The following is a 17018-nucleotide window of genomic DNA, read 5'->3' as shown; positions in this document are numbered from 1 at the left end:
AAGTAAACTTGCTCGGTAGCTCACCCGGTACAGAAGTGCACTTGCTATGCAGAGAGATTAGGTAAGAGTTGTCCAAAACAAATCGCAACACTTGATAAAATAGTACAATAACATGAAGCTAAAGCTAAAATGGCATGGTTGCTTCAGCAAATGTGTTTCCATCTCACATGTGATATTGATTAAGTTTAAACTATGATTTAATGTATGTTATTTTTAATCATGATAGAGCAGAAACCTTTTAGCACCACTCATCGGACATTACATTTCCAGACTTCTGTGATACATTCAACAGATTCATGTTCATCTTTTTCTGATAAAAAAATTGAACATGCTTTTTGTGCCACTCACTGCACATTTCACTTTGAAAGTGCAGCAAAATGCGTAAGAAGCAACACAATCAAGTTGCAGAATGTCGTAAAAGGCAAGTTCTTCCAGAGAGCCTGGGCTGCATAAAAGCCTGAACGGTTTGGGTGTGAACATTCCCTCGCTACTGTGCATAATTCCACTCTTATCGATATGAAAAGGATTTTCGGAGAGATTTGTGACTAACCACTAGTTATTTTGTTCGTTGTCATCAGTGCCAAGAGCTTCACCACTGTTCCATCTCAGCCTTCAGGGACATTTCTATTTCACGTGTGTGTGCTTTTGTGCATCTCAGGATGTCAGTCACAGTGAAGAGGAATTGCAGCATGTATGGTCCTGACCCTATGGAATATTGATGAGCTAGAAATAAAAGGGAATAAAAGAAAAGGTAATGACAGAGTCCGGGTGGGTGAGTAAGAGTAGCCTGCCTCTGTGGTGCCACTGACTCAAATCAGAGTTTACACAGGGCCTCTGGAGACTGCAGACTTAAGACCGGTCTTAATCCATCCATCAAAGCCTCTCTCTCATTACGCTCCACAATTACCGGGACTATGAAGGGTTTGTCTGTTAAAATCTAACTTCAAACAGTTTTTTGTATTTAAGCTCTTAGGCCCTCTTTCTTTCCCCTTCATCTCTGGCCTCATATACAGGATTTTGAATGTGATTATATCTGCTCAAACACCATAACTAGAGCTGTACCGTTTAGAGAGAGTGTTTACAACGGTGGCACTTGACTCAACACAATGCAAAACGAGGTAGGATTTTGTAAATCATAAGAACCACACAATGGCCCAGTCACCTTAAGCCTTCTCTGAATCCTTGCTTTGATGACATAATGCCACATGGACTGTAATGGAAGGCCATTTCAAGTTGGCAAGACTGCAGGTGTGCCATTTGAGGCAGGACTGATTTATATACAGGTGCATTTAAAAAAAATTGAATATCATGGAAAAGGTCTTTATTTTTTTATTTAACAAAAAAAAAAAAAAAGCAAATATTCTTATATTCTAGATTCATTGCACACAAACTGTGAATGTTGTTATTATTATTATTATTATTATTATTATTATATATTATTTATTATTCTGATGGTTACGACTTAAAGTTTAGGGAAATAAAAAATTCAGTATCTCAAAAAGCAAAAAATAAATAAATAAATAAAAAATTGCTGAAAGAGTTGGCTGTTCACAGAGTGCTGTCTCAAAATATATCCATAGAAAGTTGACTGGAAGGAAAAAGTGTGGAAGGATAATGTGCACAAGCAACAGGGATGACCACAGCCTTGGGAAGATTGTTAGGAAAATCCGATTCAAGAACTTTGCCGGAGTCAGCCCATCAAGAGTCACCACACTTAGACGTCTTCAGGAACAGGGCTACAGCTGTTACATTCCTAGAAACAAGCCACTCCTGAACCAGAAAAAAATAAAAATAAAAATAAAAAAGCATTTCACCTGGGGTAAGGAGAAAAAGAACTGGGCCCGGTTTCCCAATAACGCTCACTCTTAGCGTGCTAAGAAGACCTCGAAAGATATATCTTACCAAAGTTGTTTATGTTCCTAAGTGTGTTCCCTGAAGTGTCCCTTAGGAAGCTTCTTAGCACGCTGCCTCTTACGTCCGACATTACAAGAGCGCTGTCCAAAGTGAGGGTGCTGAATTAGTTGGCATCGATTGCTCATGAAACGATTTTCCACTTCACGCGATGGTGCAATACAGCATTAAGAAAGACAACACGTTCTATGCAAATGAAATATTCATCAAATTATTATAGTAACATTTATTTTAACATATTTTAAGTTATCAGCAGAATACAGACTAAAAATTAAATTATCAAATGGTCAGTAATTTGTTCACACCATATGTTGTGACGGTTAGACTAACCGGGTATCCCTCGCTAATCATCCCCCCTCCTTACCCTATTGTGCCACTTGTGCCGCTTCTTGACATGGGTTTAACGACTTATAAAAATTATATAATACACTTTTATATTAATGGTAAGGTACTTTACAATCAGAATTGATTGGCAAGCAGCTGCAGTTACTTATGTTTAATGTGGTATTGATTGCAATTGGTTTATGTTTTTAATAAAAAGCAACCTATCTACAATGAACAGAGAGAGAGAGAGAGAGTTAGATACAAAATATGCTGGGGAAGCAACATAAAAAAGGGCACCAAGCCTCTCCTCAGAGGAACTTGAAGTTTTGCTGGACCTTGCCATGAGGTCAGATATCACACCGCTATGGTCCACTATAACCTGCACGTTTATGGCCGTGTATCCCTTTCGCGATATGTACGCCTGATCAATCACTGATGGATTGGCGATAGGGATATGTGCCATCCACCTGGATGCAATCCCCGGCATGGCGCAGAAGGGCGTTGGTGACAGTGTGGACACACCTCCACACAGAGGTCTTGATTAGGTCGTAGCCCTCTCCCACGACCTCGATGAATCTCTCTGTAGGAAAAAAAGAAAAAAGAAAGATAAAAAAAGTAGCGCTGGGCTTCAGGGCTCAGAGCTAAATTCCGCCACGTTAGCCTGGCAAGCGCAGGTCTGAGAAGGTCCAGCAGCTCCATAATGAGCTGTCTTGGGAGGCGAATTTTTTTTTAATAAAGCCACGTCAGGAAAAATGTCAAAAGGGCTTAAGTTTTGCCGAATAACAAAATTGACATGGACTAAACGGCTCTGCGTCCGGCTCCGTCTTTGATTCAATACAAGGACACGTTGGATCGCCATAGTTGGCTGCTTACTGGACACCACCATGCTAACCCATTTATAGATCTTAGCCATTTAGAGCCAAATTGTTTGCCAGATTTTAATTATCAAAAAAATTGATTGTCAATTGGCTTTAATTACATTACGAAAAAGCCTAGGCTAATTACCACCATATTAGTTCTGATGCCACATAAAGTCAACTTCATAAATAGGCCTTTATCCATTGCGAACATAATTTATTATGAGTCTTAAAAAATAACATAAAATCATTGTTGAGCCACAACATTGTCAACATACCATAGTTTGACTTGTACTTCGCTGCGCTGATTTCTAAAGACTGCTGTACAGTAGCGTCTTGAGCTCAAACAATGCTAAGAGAGAGCTTACGAATGGTCCGGACCAACCTTACGAAAGTGTGACTTACAGAAGGTATACTTAAATCGTGCCATAAGGTTAAGAGATAGGTTAAGAACTACTTAGCGATAAGAACGTTTTGGGGAACCGGGCCCTGGACTTTTGCTCAGTGGTCTAAAGTCCTCTTTTCAGATGAATGTAAATTTAGCATTTCATTTGGAAACCAAAGACTGGAGAGGCACAGAATCCAAGCTGCCTGAAGTTCATTGTGAAGTTTCTGAATTCAGAGATGATTTGGTTGCCGTGACGTCTGCTGGTGTTGGTCCATTGTGTTTTATCAAGTCCAAAGTCAATATACACTACCAGGAGATTTTAGACTATTGTGAAGAGGAAGATAAGTAACATCTGACAAACAATACAGAGGAGCTGAATGCCGCTATTAAAGCAACCTGGGCTTCAGTAAGTGCCACAGGCTGATCGCCTCCATGCCACGCCGCACTGAAGCAGTAATTTGTGCAAAAGGAGCCCCAACCAATTATTAAATGCATAATTTAAACTGCTTTGGAGATCTTGAACATTTCTGTTTTGTAAATCTTTTTTTTTTTTTTTTGATCTTTGAGAAAATATTCAAATTTTTTGAGAAACAAAAACCTCTAACTGAAAATAAAATAGGAAAAATCTGAAATATTTCCGTTTGTGTGCAATGAATCTAGAATGTAAGAAAGTTTGCTTTTTTTAAAATAAAAAATAAAATAAAGAACTTTTCCATGATATTCTAATTTTTGAGATGCACCTGTATATACTGTATACTGTAAGGTTGAATTTTGTACTGTGATACATTATTTTGTTAATTTTTACAAACTTTATTTGATAATCAACAGCAATCAACAATGTCACAAACACTGTTAATGCAGCTTGTCTTAACATAGTACATAGTAATAGCACATAGTACTATTTTTTGAAAGTGTTTTAGTGGCAGGATTGTAACTGTGAACTGTGAATAACGTGGCAAGATGTTTATGGAGATTGTCATCCATGAAACAGACTGTGAGGTAAAACTCATTAAGAATTCAGTAGTTTCTGAAGATGTTTTGATGCTTATCCAGGTAAAAAGTGACAGAAAGCCTTTTTTCTCACATTTATATTTTAGAGAGGCACAAGAAGGATAGATTTTCCCACTTCATTCACACAGATGTGCAAGTATGTGCAGGTGTGTCGAGAGCATTAAATGGGGGGGCAAAAAAAAAAAAGTTGAATCTATGGTGCACTATTAACAAGTGCACTAAATAAAATAATCTAATAAATACATGTTTACAATTTACATCTTAAATGAGTATTAAATAATAAAATAAATAACTACAGAAGGGCTGACTATAATCAGCTTGCTTCCATTTAGTGGGATATGCTCACTCGTCACCTGAAAAAGCCCTTCTGTTCTTCAGCGTTGCAACGACAAACTTTAACCAACCGGATTTTTGTGGGGGCCAGGGCCACCCCTGACCACCATGTAAAACTCCTCCCTGAGAATGTGTATACACTATTGATCAAAAGTTTGGGGTCCGCAATATTTCCTGTGATGGTAAATTTTCAGCGTTCATTAGTGTCACATGATCCATCAGAAATCATTCTAATATGCTGATTTGCTGCGGAAGAATCATTTTTCTTCTTCTTTTCCCTCTTCTTCTTAGTTGATGGTAATAGTTGTGCTGCACAAAAAAGTGTGTAAAGTGTAAATGTATTTTTATTGTACAAACCCGATTCCGAAAAAGTTGGGACACTGTACAAATTGTGAATATAATCAGAATGCAATGATGTTGAAGTTTCAAATTTCAATATTTTATTCAGAATGCAACATAGCTGACATATCAAATGTTTAAAAATTTGTTTTTAATAATTTTAAAGGACAAATAGGTTGATTTTAAATTTCATGGCATCAACACATCTCAAAAAAAGTTGGAACAAGGCCATGTTTACCACTGTGTGGCATCATCTTTTTGTAATAGTTTGCAAATGTCTGGAGACTGAGGAGACAAGTTGTTTAAGTTTAGCAATAGGAATGTTGTCCCATTCTTGTCTAATACAGGCTTCTAGTTGCTCAACTGTCTTAGGTCTTCTTTGTCGCTTCTTCCTCTTTATGATGCACCAAATGTTTTCTATGGCTGCAGGCTGACCATTTCAGTACCTTGATCCTTCTACGCAGCTATGATGTTGTAATTGATGCAGTATGTGTTCTGGCATTGTAGTGTGGGAAAATGCAAGGTCTTCCCTGAAAGAGACAACGTCTGGATGGGAGCATACGTAGTTCTAGAACTTGGATATACCTTTCAGCGTTGATGGTGCCTTTCTAGATGTGCAACACCATACCATCAGAGATAAAGGATTCTGAACTGAGCGCTGATAACAACTTGGGTTGTCCTTGTCCTCTTTAGTCCGGATTTCATGGCGTCCCAGTTTTCCAAACGAATTTCAAATTTTGATTCGTCTGACCACAGAACAGTTTTCCACTTTGTCCATTTTAAATGAGCTTTGGCACAGAGAAAATGGCTGCACTTCTGGATCATGTTTAGATATGGCCTATAGAGTATTAGCCGGCAACGGCGAATGGCACGGTGGATTGTGTTCACCAACAATGTTTTCCGGAAGTATTCCTGAGCCCATGTTGTGATTCCCATTGTTGTGATGCAGTGCCGTCTAAGGGCCCGAAGATCAATGGCATCCAGTATGGTTTTCTGGCCTTGACCCTTCTTTGGATGATATTATGCACTGTAGATGATGATAACTTCAAAATCTTTGCAGTTTTTCCTTTGAGAAACTCCTTTCTGATATTGCTCCACTATTTTTCGCCGCAGCATTGGGGGAATTGGTGATCCTCTGCCCATCTTGACTTCTGAGAGACACTGCCACTCTGAGAAGCTCTTTTTATACCCGATCATGTTGCCAATTGACATAATAAGTTGCAAATTGGTCCTCCAGCTGTTCCTTATATGTAGATTTAACTTTTCTGGCCTCTTATTTCTACCTGTTCCAACTTTTTTTGGAATGTGTAGCTCTCATGAAATATAAGAATACATACATACAGACAAAAATGTCTGACCCCAGACTTTTGGACAGTAGTGATGTACATATCTATATTGTCTGTTAAACCAGTACTATAAAACTGTAGGCAGTGGCATGATTCAGGTTCATATAGACATGACTGACATTTGAATCCGTACATGGAGTTTAGCTAAACCTCTTGTGATAATTTAAAGTGGATTTATTCTGCCTTTCAATGAAAACAAATCCACAACTCAAGCTGGACCTTTATTGCAGAGCTTGAAGCTAAAATGTGCATGGCAGTTGGTCAATACATTCCTCTTGTTTTTATTGTTTATTTATTTATGTTTATCTTTATTTTTTTTTTCCTGAATAAATGTGTATTGGCATTAGCCTTGAGGGAAGTACAGTGTTTGAGATCCTTGGAGTAAATTTTGTGTCTGGTCACTATGGCGGCACCATAACAATGAGTGTTGCTTTGTGCTTTGAATCTGTAATGAGAAAGAGTTTCAGTCTGGAGATTATAAAATAAATTTGTGCTGGGGCCAAAATATACACTGCTTTAACATCTGCACCTCAGGTTTTGTAAGGCACCCATTTTTCATGTCTCAAAATTAATTTTTATATTGCAAAGTGTTGTTAAGATTAATGTTTGATGACTCTTGACTTTATTGGACAGATGCGGTATGCATATGCACAGTTTTGAATGCATAGAGGGTGTCTTTTACATGGCTGCCTTTAAATATGCAAGACCCCTGAGACTTTGTCTGTTGTTTCAACTCCTGTTCTATTTTAATCATGAATAATTATGCTTTATCTCAGCCAAAACAACAGCATGGCAGTTTTGCAGGTGTAGATTATGGCCCCGTGCCTTAAATGAACCTGTGAACTGAAGCAAAATTGTGAAACCACACAGTATTTAAAAAATTACATTTAAAATTAAAAATGTAATATATATATATATATATATATATATATATATATATATATATATATATATATATATATATATATATATATATATATATATAATTATTATTTTAATAATTAATACTTTTTTAATTTACTTTACATGTAACTTTAAATATTAACAACAATAAAACTGTCATACAGCAAGTCAGTCAGGCTCTTCATCCACTGTGCACTCCCTCACTCAATCACTCATCTCCTGCACCTGTACACCTTCCTATCATCCAATCCCCAGCACCTGTTCACCGTCATCCCATCAATTCCCCTGCACTATAAATACTCACTCCTCAGTCCCTCTCGCGGTCGGATCTCGTGACTGATCAGCGGAACATTCCTCTGCATAGTTGCTAGAGTTGACTCCCCTTAATACTTACTTCTTGTGTTTACCTTCTCGCCAATCTGCCTTCTCTTCCCTGTGGCTCCAGTTACTCTCCAGTGCTTCTTCGGTCAAGCACCTGATATTACTCACCATCGCCGAGGTGTGTGCTCACCATATTCCACTCTGGTCACCCCATCCGGCAAGTGCATTACCCGAATGCAAGTATTCTCATTCTCTATCCATCTACCTCTAACCCACTGTCATATTCTGCCGGTCTCAATAAATTCCAGTATTCCTCTCAACCCCTGCCTCCAGTCCACCTCCCTTACAGAATATCCTACCATCACCAAACGACCATAAACAGCACTAACGACCAAGAACAGCCTGTTTCCTCTGGTGATTTGAAGCGACTCCACTATTAATTACTATAATTATTAATTAATTATACGTACTCTTTGATGGGACTAAAAGATGACGATCTATTTCTCTTTTTGACTGCTGACGATTGTCGCAGACCTGTAGCAGAATTTATTAATTATGTCCTCGATCCAACTGTTTCCAAATTTTTAATTGATTTGGAGGATCCTAATCCTCCTCTCATCCAGAAGCATGTTGGTGCTCCAGCTCACCATAAGCCAGCTCCATCCACATACCACTCCAAAGAGCCCACTCCATCCTTTGCCTCAACCCTTCCCAGAGACCTCCAGATCTCCTCTCTGACCTTAAGCCCTGTATCTCCTGTGTCCTCGCTGGTTCCACCCAGCCTGTAATCCCCTGTGTCTCCCCTGGTCCTGTCCATCCCTGAGCATCCTGATCTCCTGTTATGCCCAGCTGAGGCTCCTGTTCCTAAGTTATGCCCAGAAGAGAATCCCAAACTCCTGTTATGCCCAGAAGAGGCTCCTGATCTCCCGTTGAGCCTAGAAGAGACTCCCAATCTCTGGTTATGCCTAGAAGAGGCTCCTGTTCCTAAATTAAGCCCAGAAGAGGCTCCCAATCTCCTGTTATGCCCAGAAGAGGCTCCCGATCTCCCGTTGAGCCCAGAAGAGGCTCCTAAACTCCAGTTAAGCCCATAGAGGGCTCCTGATTCCCCTTTGAGCCCAGAGTGGCTCCTGATTCCCCGTCAAGCCCATGGAGGACTTCTGATTCCCCACGGAACCCAGAAGAGGCTCCTGAATCCCTGTCGAGCCCAGAGAGGGCTCCTGAATCCCCGATGAGCCCAGGGAGGGCTCTTGAACCCCAGTTAAGCCCAGTGTCCGCTCCAGGCCCGAGTCCATTCCCATCAATTTTCCCAAGTATTTTGCAGTAGAGGTCCAGCCATAGAGGCCAAGGCAGTGGTTGGAGCCGCGGCCTCGAAACCATACTCGCCATGGCCTCCCAAGTCTCATTTACATTTAATTTAATACATAATTCTAAATGAATAATAATAATAAATGCTATGGTTAGTATTTTTTATAAAATATATATATTAACAGACTCTTATCGGGCAATAAGAAAATCTATTCTCAAAGTTGGGTTGGGAGCTGGGTCTATACTAAGCAAGCTATGATGACTTTCACCTTGATATTTTATATAACCGACTGGCTGAGGTCAGCCTAAAAAGATGCTCAGGGCAGTGGACGGGCCACTGCTGCGCATCATTACGAAAGCTTTTATTTTTCACATGTTTTTTAAGCCTTACCGCTTGTCGATTTAAACATTAAAGCATCCAAAAACAAGACGCGGGGAAGCTGAACAGATTAGATGGTTACTCGCGCGCTGTGTTCGGTGCGCACGAGAGAGAGAGCCGCGTATCACGGACAGTGACACTGAACCGAGCTCTCTTCTGCGAAGTTCTCCTTGAAGTCCCTCCTGCACCTGAACGAACAAATACAAATCGCAGTTTGAACAAACAAAAAGATGTGAAAGAGCCAAATTCAGTACTCGTGGTGTTCTGGTGTTCAGGGCTCACGTAGAGAAAGGCGTCTCAAAATGCTTGAACACTGAATTTGCTTATTTTTGCTCTTGTGCCGACTAATACATACAAAATATGTCAAAATATCCACCTTGGAAATTATGCTCGAAAAAACTGTCAGTTATTTCTCAAGTGAAAGTAAACAGTTGAGGGGAAAAAATGGGATGTGTATTATATTGGATGCGTTCATCGTCTCTTAAAGTGACCGCGCCTAATTTAGCTGCTGGCTGCTGTAATGTTGATCCAAGAAAATGAAAATGAAAATCACTCACTGCTCTTGACTGAATTACTTTGTAGTTTTAACAGTCAAACCAAAAATTATTCAGACACCAGATATATATATATAGCAAAACTGTAAAAATGTAAGAAATGTTGAAGGTGTCTGAATAAATGTAGGTTTGATTGTATATTTAATTTTTACATTGAGGACTATCCAGTGCTATTTTACATTTAATTAATAGGTTTCTGTACCTTGACACCTACAAACTTGAAAAAAAAAAAACTTAAATATTGTGTAAATAGCACAAATAAATAAAAATAAACGAACATACAAATTAAACAATTTCAAACAGGGCCCACTGGTACAACCTTTACCGGGTCCCCGCTGACCCCAGCTACGGCCCTGATCACGCCTATTTCACACATACTCCGTCTGCAGTGTGTATGCAGTCCATGAGTGTTACGTATGGGGTACAGCACAGACTCGATGTGCTTTCACACAGGACGCGTTTGTAGTTTGCTACTTGGTACGTGAACGATCGCTGCACTGCTGCAGACGCAACGCTCCTGGAACGCAACTGGAATCCGTAATCATGGGTGCGTTAAAAAATATGTGACGCAATTCGAATGAGCCATTTTATTCTAGATTAATCTAGATTAATTTCAAGATCACAGTGAGATTAATCTAGATAAAAAAAAAATAATAATCTATGCCCACCACTAATAATTATAATATATACAATTTATAATTCAAAACCATTCAGTACACAAAAACATTAAATGTTGCATTTGGCTACATTCCAAGCACACAAAAATCACATTAAACAACATTGTAATCACAGAAATGATAACAGCAACAACAGCAAAACTATTATTATTATTATTATTATTATTATTATAAATTAAATATTATTTACATTTCAAAAACGCTAAACAATTCAGCTGAAACAGCTGCTTTTGTATTATTGTTATCATCATTATTATTATTGATTTTTTTTGTTATATTTTCTATTGTTGTTAATGCAACTGTTATAATTATGTAAATATTATTATTTCCAATAATTATTTACAGATAAATGCATTAAAAAAATCACGTTATTTAATAATAACACCTAATTAGTTATTGCATCATAGGAACAGTACGATGATATTGATTTCAAATGTGTTGAAATGATTAACATTTCTGATACGATTTTGCAATTAGTGCCCTATTCAACCTCTGTGTGGCTCATACAATGAGATTCAATGAAACTTTGGGAGAATTACAATGCCAGTGGCCAGCTAACACTGTTCAGCACCTGTACCCTCTCATTAGGCATGAAAATAAAGGCCTGTCTCACTGTCTGCCAAAGCCAAATGCGTCCAGACTGAGCCGTGCGACACACCTGCACTCAGCCTGACAACAACAATTAGCCGTCCACACTGCAGCACGATCCAGCCTGTTTAATTAGTGTCATTCAAGGGCTGCTTTGTTAAAGTCTCTTTTCGAGATTGCATGTTGGAAATGGCTTTTGCATATTTATTATTGACCTTTCCCAGAATTAAAAAAAACTATTATGCTCTTATAACTGTGCTTTTTCTCATATGCTCATGCCTGGAAAGCAAACCTAGGATATTTATCAGGATATGGAGATGGATTTAGATTAATGTGTCTGAAAATGGAAGAAAGTAATTTTTTTTTGTGATTGCAAATTTGCAGGTTGCAAGCAAATGACTAATTCACTCAGCTGTTGTTGTCAAAACTATTAGACAAATTTATGGATAACCCTTAGATTTACTAGCCTGACATCCTGCCATTTTCTCCATTAGTATCTCTTTTTGGGGAAACTGATTCAGCATGGTTCCTCTATTTACTTAGATGTTTATATTGTAACATAATATACAGTACTTTCAAAAAAAGAAAAAATATATTAACATTAATGCATTTGCTAACTTGAACCAACAATGAACAAGATCGGTTAACAATATTAATCGTTGTTCATTTTAACTAAATACACTAATGCATTTCTAAACCTATTTTTGTTTTGTTTTGTTTTTTTACATTTGTCAGTGCATTAGTTAATGTGTACTGACATAAAATAACACTTTTTAAAAACATTAATTATCTTATTTTTTTATGTACATATAGATTTCTTAACATTCAAGGTCTGCTCATTCTTGAAGTGTGTTAACATGACTTAAACCATTCGTTTCCATGAACAAACATTGAACAGCACTTAAAAGCAATAGAGCATTTTGGTGAAAAAAAAAATTAAAATAATAATAATAATTGCAGCATCAGTTAATGTGTTTCTAATTATTTTGGGCTCCTTACTAACATTTTTTTTATTATTATTACAGAATGTATTATGCACTTACCATTATTTGATCTTTTACTAATTTCTATAGGCTCTTTACTAACATTATTTAACAGGTAAAGCGATTTATGAGGAGAATTGCAGGATCTCATTGCAATCTGTTTAAAAGGTATTGTTCATGTTAACTAATGAATTAATTGATGTTAAGAAATTCAGCTATTAATGCAAAGAGAAACCATATTATATGTACAGGTTTACATATAAGAAGTAATGCTGTATACAGGTTGTGCTCATTGTTGGCTAATGTTTAAAAAACCTATAAACTATTTAGAACTAACAAACATAATTCTAAACAAATATAGCAAATGCAATCTGTAATGTTTTAGCAAAATGAATAAGTTATAATAAATATGTTGTTATCAAATGTTACCAAAAAGAATTTTAAATTAAAATAAATATTTTACAATTATTACAAAAAATATTATAAAATCTATTTACAATCTATTGCAATACCAGTTAATTTTGCATGTATAATATTTCACATTATTCAATGATAATTTAGTATTATGTAGTTATTTGCATACATTACATGCAATTTTTTAAAAATTGTTATTATAATTTTTTTAACATAATTATTTAATTAATATTTACATTTAAAAAACTCAACACACACAAAAATTTTATATTTAGTTACATCCAAAATATACAAGAATAACATTAAACTACATTAAAATGTTAAATGAAAATAAATATGAATCATTATAATTACAGTTCTACTTGCAACTATCGCAAGTAGACCTGTGCAGGAGTTATGGCGCAATACCATTGGAAAACATATAACAGATGCATCTATGCACATGCCAACAATTTTATCCAAAAATGCAATAAAAATGTTTTTTTCTTTACCCACTGAGCTACAAGAAAAGACTTCAGCTGCTAGTGAAAGCCACAGAGACTGGAAGGTTTTAGTTTGCCCTTGACACTGCATAAACCTCCATGTGAATTATGAATGGCCAATTTATGACACCTGGTGGCCTGCTGCCATTCCTGAGCCAGCACTGAAGTACACACAACAAGTTATTTATTTATTTGGTTTTTCATTCTTTCCAAAAAATGATCAAATGGTCAAATGTTATTATTTTCAAATGTAAAAAAATAAACATGCTTGTCAGGTTAAAATCATGCTTAAATCACTGGAGGAGCGAGATATAAATGAAATATACTGTGAAGGAAGTTGTGTGTCTCTGCTTCGTGGCACCTCTTCTTATTGTGACTGACATGTCTCTCTGTTGGCTTTTAGGTGGATTAGCGAGATGCCAGCCACTCATCCTCGACTTGTGCTTTCAGACTGAATCTCCGCCTTCTGGGTTATTCAAGTGGATCCATGATTGGATATTGCACGCTTTTCTGTGGTGAACTGATCTTCTCTAAAAGTCTTCATGAAAAAAAAAAAAATTTTCTTTATCGTGAGGAACACATCACTTACTGGCACATATTCCACCACAAACAAAATTGTGTAATTCAAATGCATTCACCTGTTGCACTTAAAACAGATTCATTTGTAATATATGTAAGTACTGTATAATAAAATATAAAATCACAGAATGATATCATGCAGAAAAGGCTTTCCCTGAGTTCTTTGGAGAGCTGAAATGCATTGCGGTCTGCCTGAGCATGGGGTGAGAAAGCGTTAATAACCTCTTAATAAAATTAGAACGGTTAAAGGTCAACTGCAGAATTGGAGGAAGTAAATGAAAAATGCTGCCCTGAATTGTTCTCCCCGATAAGCCGTTTACAATTACACCGAAAGGCCAGAGTCCTGGAATCGTTCAAAAATGAAATACATTTCATGCCATTAAGTTGAGATTTAAGTTGAGTTTAAAAGTATTTCCTCCATTTGCTGGCCCACAGACATCTCTTTGTGGCTCTTCTTTCTCAGAACTCAGAGGACTATGTGGGTTCTGCTGTCAACCACACAACTTCAATCAAAGATAGTCTGTTGGGGAAGGAACTAAATATAGAAGGAAAGATTAAATGGGAGGCTTGTTTATGGACTTTTGAAAAGATACATTTCTTTTCTCAAACTTTACTCAAGACAATATAGCATTTCATTGAATGACACTTCTTGCTACAGCTTGTCCCAATCAAATCTGCCGCGTTATGATGTAAAACAGTGTCTTGAGGCTGCTTGAAATTGACTGGCTGATTGTGATGGGAATGAGAATAGAAGAGCTCCCTCAACAGCCTTTGGAAGTTTGGAAACATGCAAATGCATCCAAATAGACATTAAAGCACTAGCACAAAGTGAGCAGCGAGGAGGGCCAGCGTCTCCCAAAACTAGGCTGGAGAGAATCTCATTATGAGCTGATGCTACACACACCGCAAATCTCATTATGAGCTGATGCTACACACACCGCAAAGGCTTCCCATCAGTTGTAATTATCATTGGTACCCAGTACAAATGCTGACAAGATCAATCTAATCACGGCAGTGCAGCGTGACTGAAATTGAATTGTATGGTATTTAAATGATCAGATTGATACCAAATGCATCAAAAACGTTTCAGAAAACTGAAAATGCAGAGTAATCCTAACAAAGCCATTTAGAGTGTGCTGGAATTGAGACTCCGTTTTGTTCCTCCAAAAATAATGGAGGCAGTGTCATGTACACATCATAAAGCTGGTGCAGCTCTGTGTTTGTTTCAGGAGACTGCACTGCCCTTGAGCCCCGGGTGCAGTTGATGCTGACACCCACTGTAATGAGAAATAGAAGATGCCATTAATTGCCTGGCATGTATCGTGAAGCGGTCGAAAAAGCCATTCAATCTCCGAGCATCTCTCCGAGTAATATCTCTGCATAAGTATAGAATGGAATCATTATTTTTCAAGTCTTCCCTAATTGTGGCTCTGATCGATACAATTCTACACGGACGGATGGAACTGTGGAGGACTTTCTACGGCTTTATTGCATCACTGCCTGCATTAGTGCTGACCACAGGGGGGTTCTGTGCCAATAGTGTTCGACAAAACATATCATTTGAATCCTATTGAGTGCTATATTGAGGCTGTTTTAGATGGAAAGAGAGATATCATGATGCTATCATCTTGCAATTTGGAAGATTTATTATTGAGTTCTTCCAAATTTTCTGTGCAGATTTTAGGTGGAAAAAATAAATAAATTTAAATATGTTAGTAAATGTTAAATAGAAATAAATGGCATGATAAAGCCAATATTTAATAAATGCACACACAAGGGAATGTATATCACTTGTGGATTATGAGAATTTCGGTGCTGTTTAAATCTACACACACACACACACATATTAATATTTAGATTGTAATTTATATTGAAATTATTGTACATACTGTACTTGAGTGTGTGTTTGTGTGTGTGTTAACCATTAGTTGGTAACCATAGTTAAAGTCATTTAATTCATCATGATCTTAATCACATAAACAAAATATTATTTTTAATTTTAGATTTGCATTTAAACATACACACATATGTCACACGTATGGTCTTTATATTAGATACTGTATATACTACACATGCAGTTAAAAAAGTAATACAAATTTTGTACCAATTTTATGAATCTGTAAGATTAGATTTTTCACTATTTAATTCATATAATTTTTAACACATGAAAAAAAAAAGAAAAGAAAAAAGAATTAGTTAGCACAACTAGACAACTTCAGCTGTTTACCATACTGTTTATTTAACCCACAGGTTATGTATCTTCTATGTTTAATTACTTATTATCTTCCCCTCTAAGCAGGCACTTGCACAGATGCTTTAATAAATGTACTAGTCTGCTGTTAGCGTAAATTTTATATGTTACTTTCTTTGTGTGAGAATTTTTTTTTTCTACATAATATAGTTAAACAATAAAATACCGTAAAAAACACGGTAATGTTTTAGGTTTTACGGGTTTATTTTAAATGTACAGTTAAATACAGTGATTTCATTAACTGATATAATGTTATTATGCCAACCTGTTGTAGTACTGAAATCTGTTTTGTACCTTTGTAATACACCAATAATCACCAAATGCAGAAAGACTGTGAAAAAAAATGTGAATAACTAAAGCCCATCACAAGCAGCTTTCAATAAAATGCATACAAGGTGCACAGTGTGATTCACAAAAGCACTAAACACCATCATGGTGAGACTCATTAAACTGAAATATGCTTAAAACATAAATTTTACAACATTATATGTAACATACAACCCTAATAAACATAACAGATAAGACATTATTTTGGAAGAAACAGTTATTTCAATGAAAAAAAATAAAATTCAAACACAATTTGAAATGCAATGCAGATAATTCTGGGAAAGTCAGTTGACATTTTTTCCCTGTAACTTTTACGGGAAATTGCTGTTAACAAGTTTGTACAGTAGCATTTATACACTTTTTTTAACTGTAAAAATCACAGTCATTTTTTTTACAGTTTGTCTATTTTGTCTGCTTTTGCACTATTTTGCCATTCAAAATAGTTCCAAACAAAGTCTTCCAGCAATACAGAGTGTACTTTATTCTTGAGAGATTTAAGGTTTTCTAACAAACTGAGTTAATCAACAACTGAATAACCCTTTCATAGAGACAATCATTTGCTTTGTTCATGGATGAAAAAATTGGTTGAATGATTGATTCTCTTATTGACAGTTTTAGTTTCATGTAAAGCATCATTTAATTGTAAATGCATTAATTTCACATCTGAGCTGCATAAAAAGTCTGTGCAAATGTCACTTGAGATACAGCTTCGTGCCACATCCGCAGTGCAAAGCGGAATCTTGTAA

General features: G+C 36.7%; 1 protein-coding gene across 1 annotated transcript in view; it reads left to right on the top strand.

Annotated features, from left to right (window-relative positions):
* The window catches only part of LOC127933439 (proton-coupled folate transporter), a 38457-nt gene extending 22001 nt beyond the window's left edge, over positions 1-16456 (top strand). Inside the window, exon 7 of the mRNA XM_052530453.1 lies at positions 13519-16456. Within this exon, the coding sequence (XP_052386413.1) occupies positions 13519-13570 (52 nt within the window). The 3' untranslated portion in view covers positions 13571-16456. The remainder of the gene's footprint in view (positions 1-13518) is intronic.
* The last annotated feature ends 562 nt before the right edge of the window (positions 16457-17018 follow it).

The sequence above is a fragment of the Carassius gibelio genome, chromosome A17, assembly GCF_023724105.1.
Source record: "Carassius gibelio isolate Cgi1373 ecotype wild population from Czech Republic chromosome A17, carGib1.2-hapl.c, whole genome shotgun sequence".
Taxonomy (NCBI): Eukaryota; Metazoa; Chordata; class Actinopteri; order Cypriniformes; family Cyprinidae; genus Carassius; species Carassius gibelio.
Note: the sequence above shows the minus strand (reverse complement) of the source record. Positions and strands in the feature narration are given on the sequence as shown.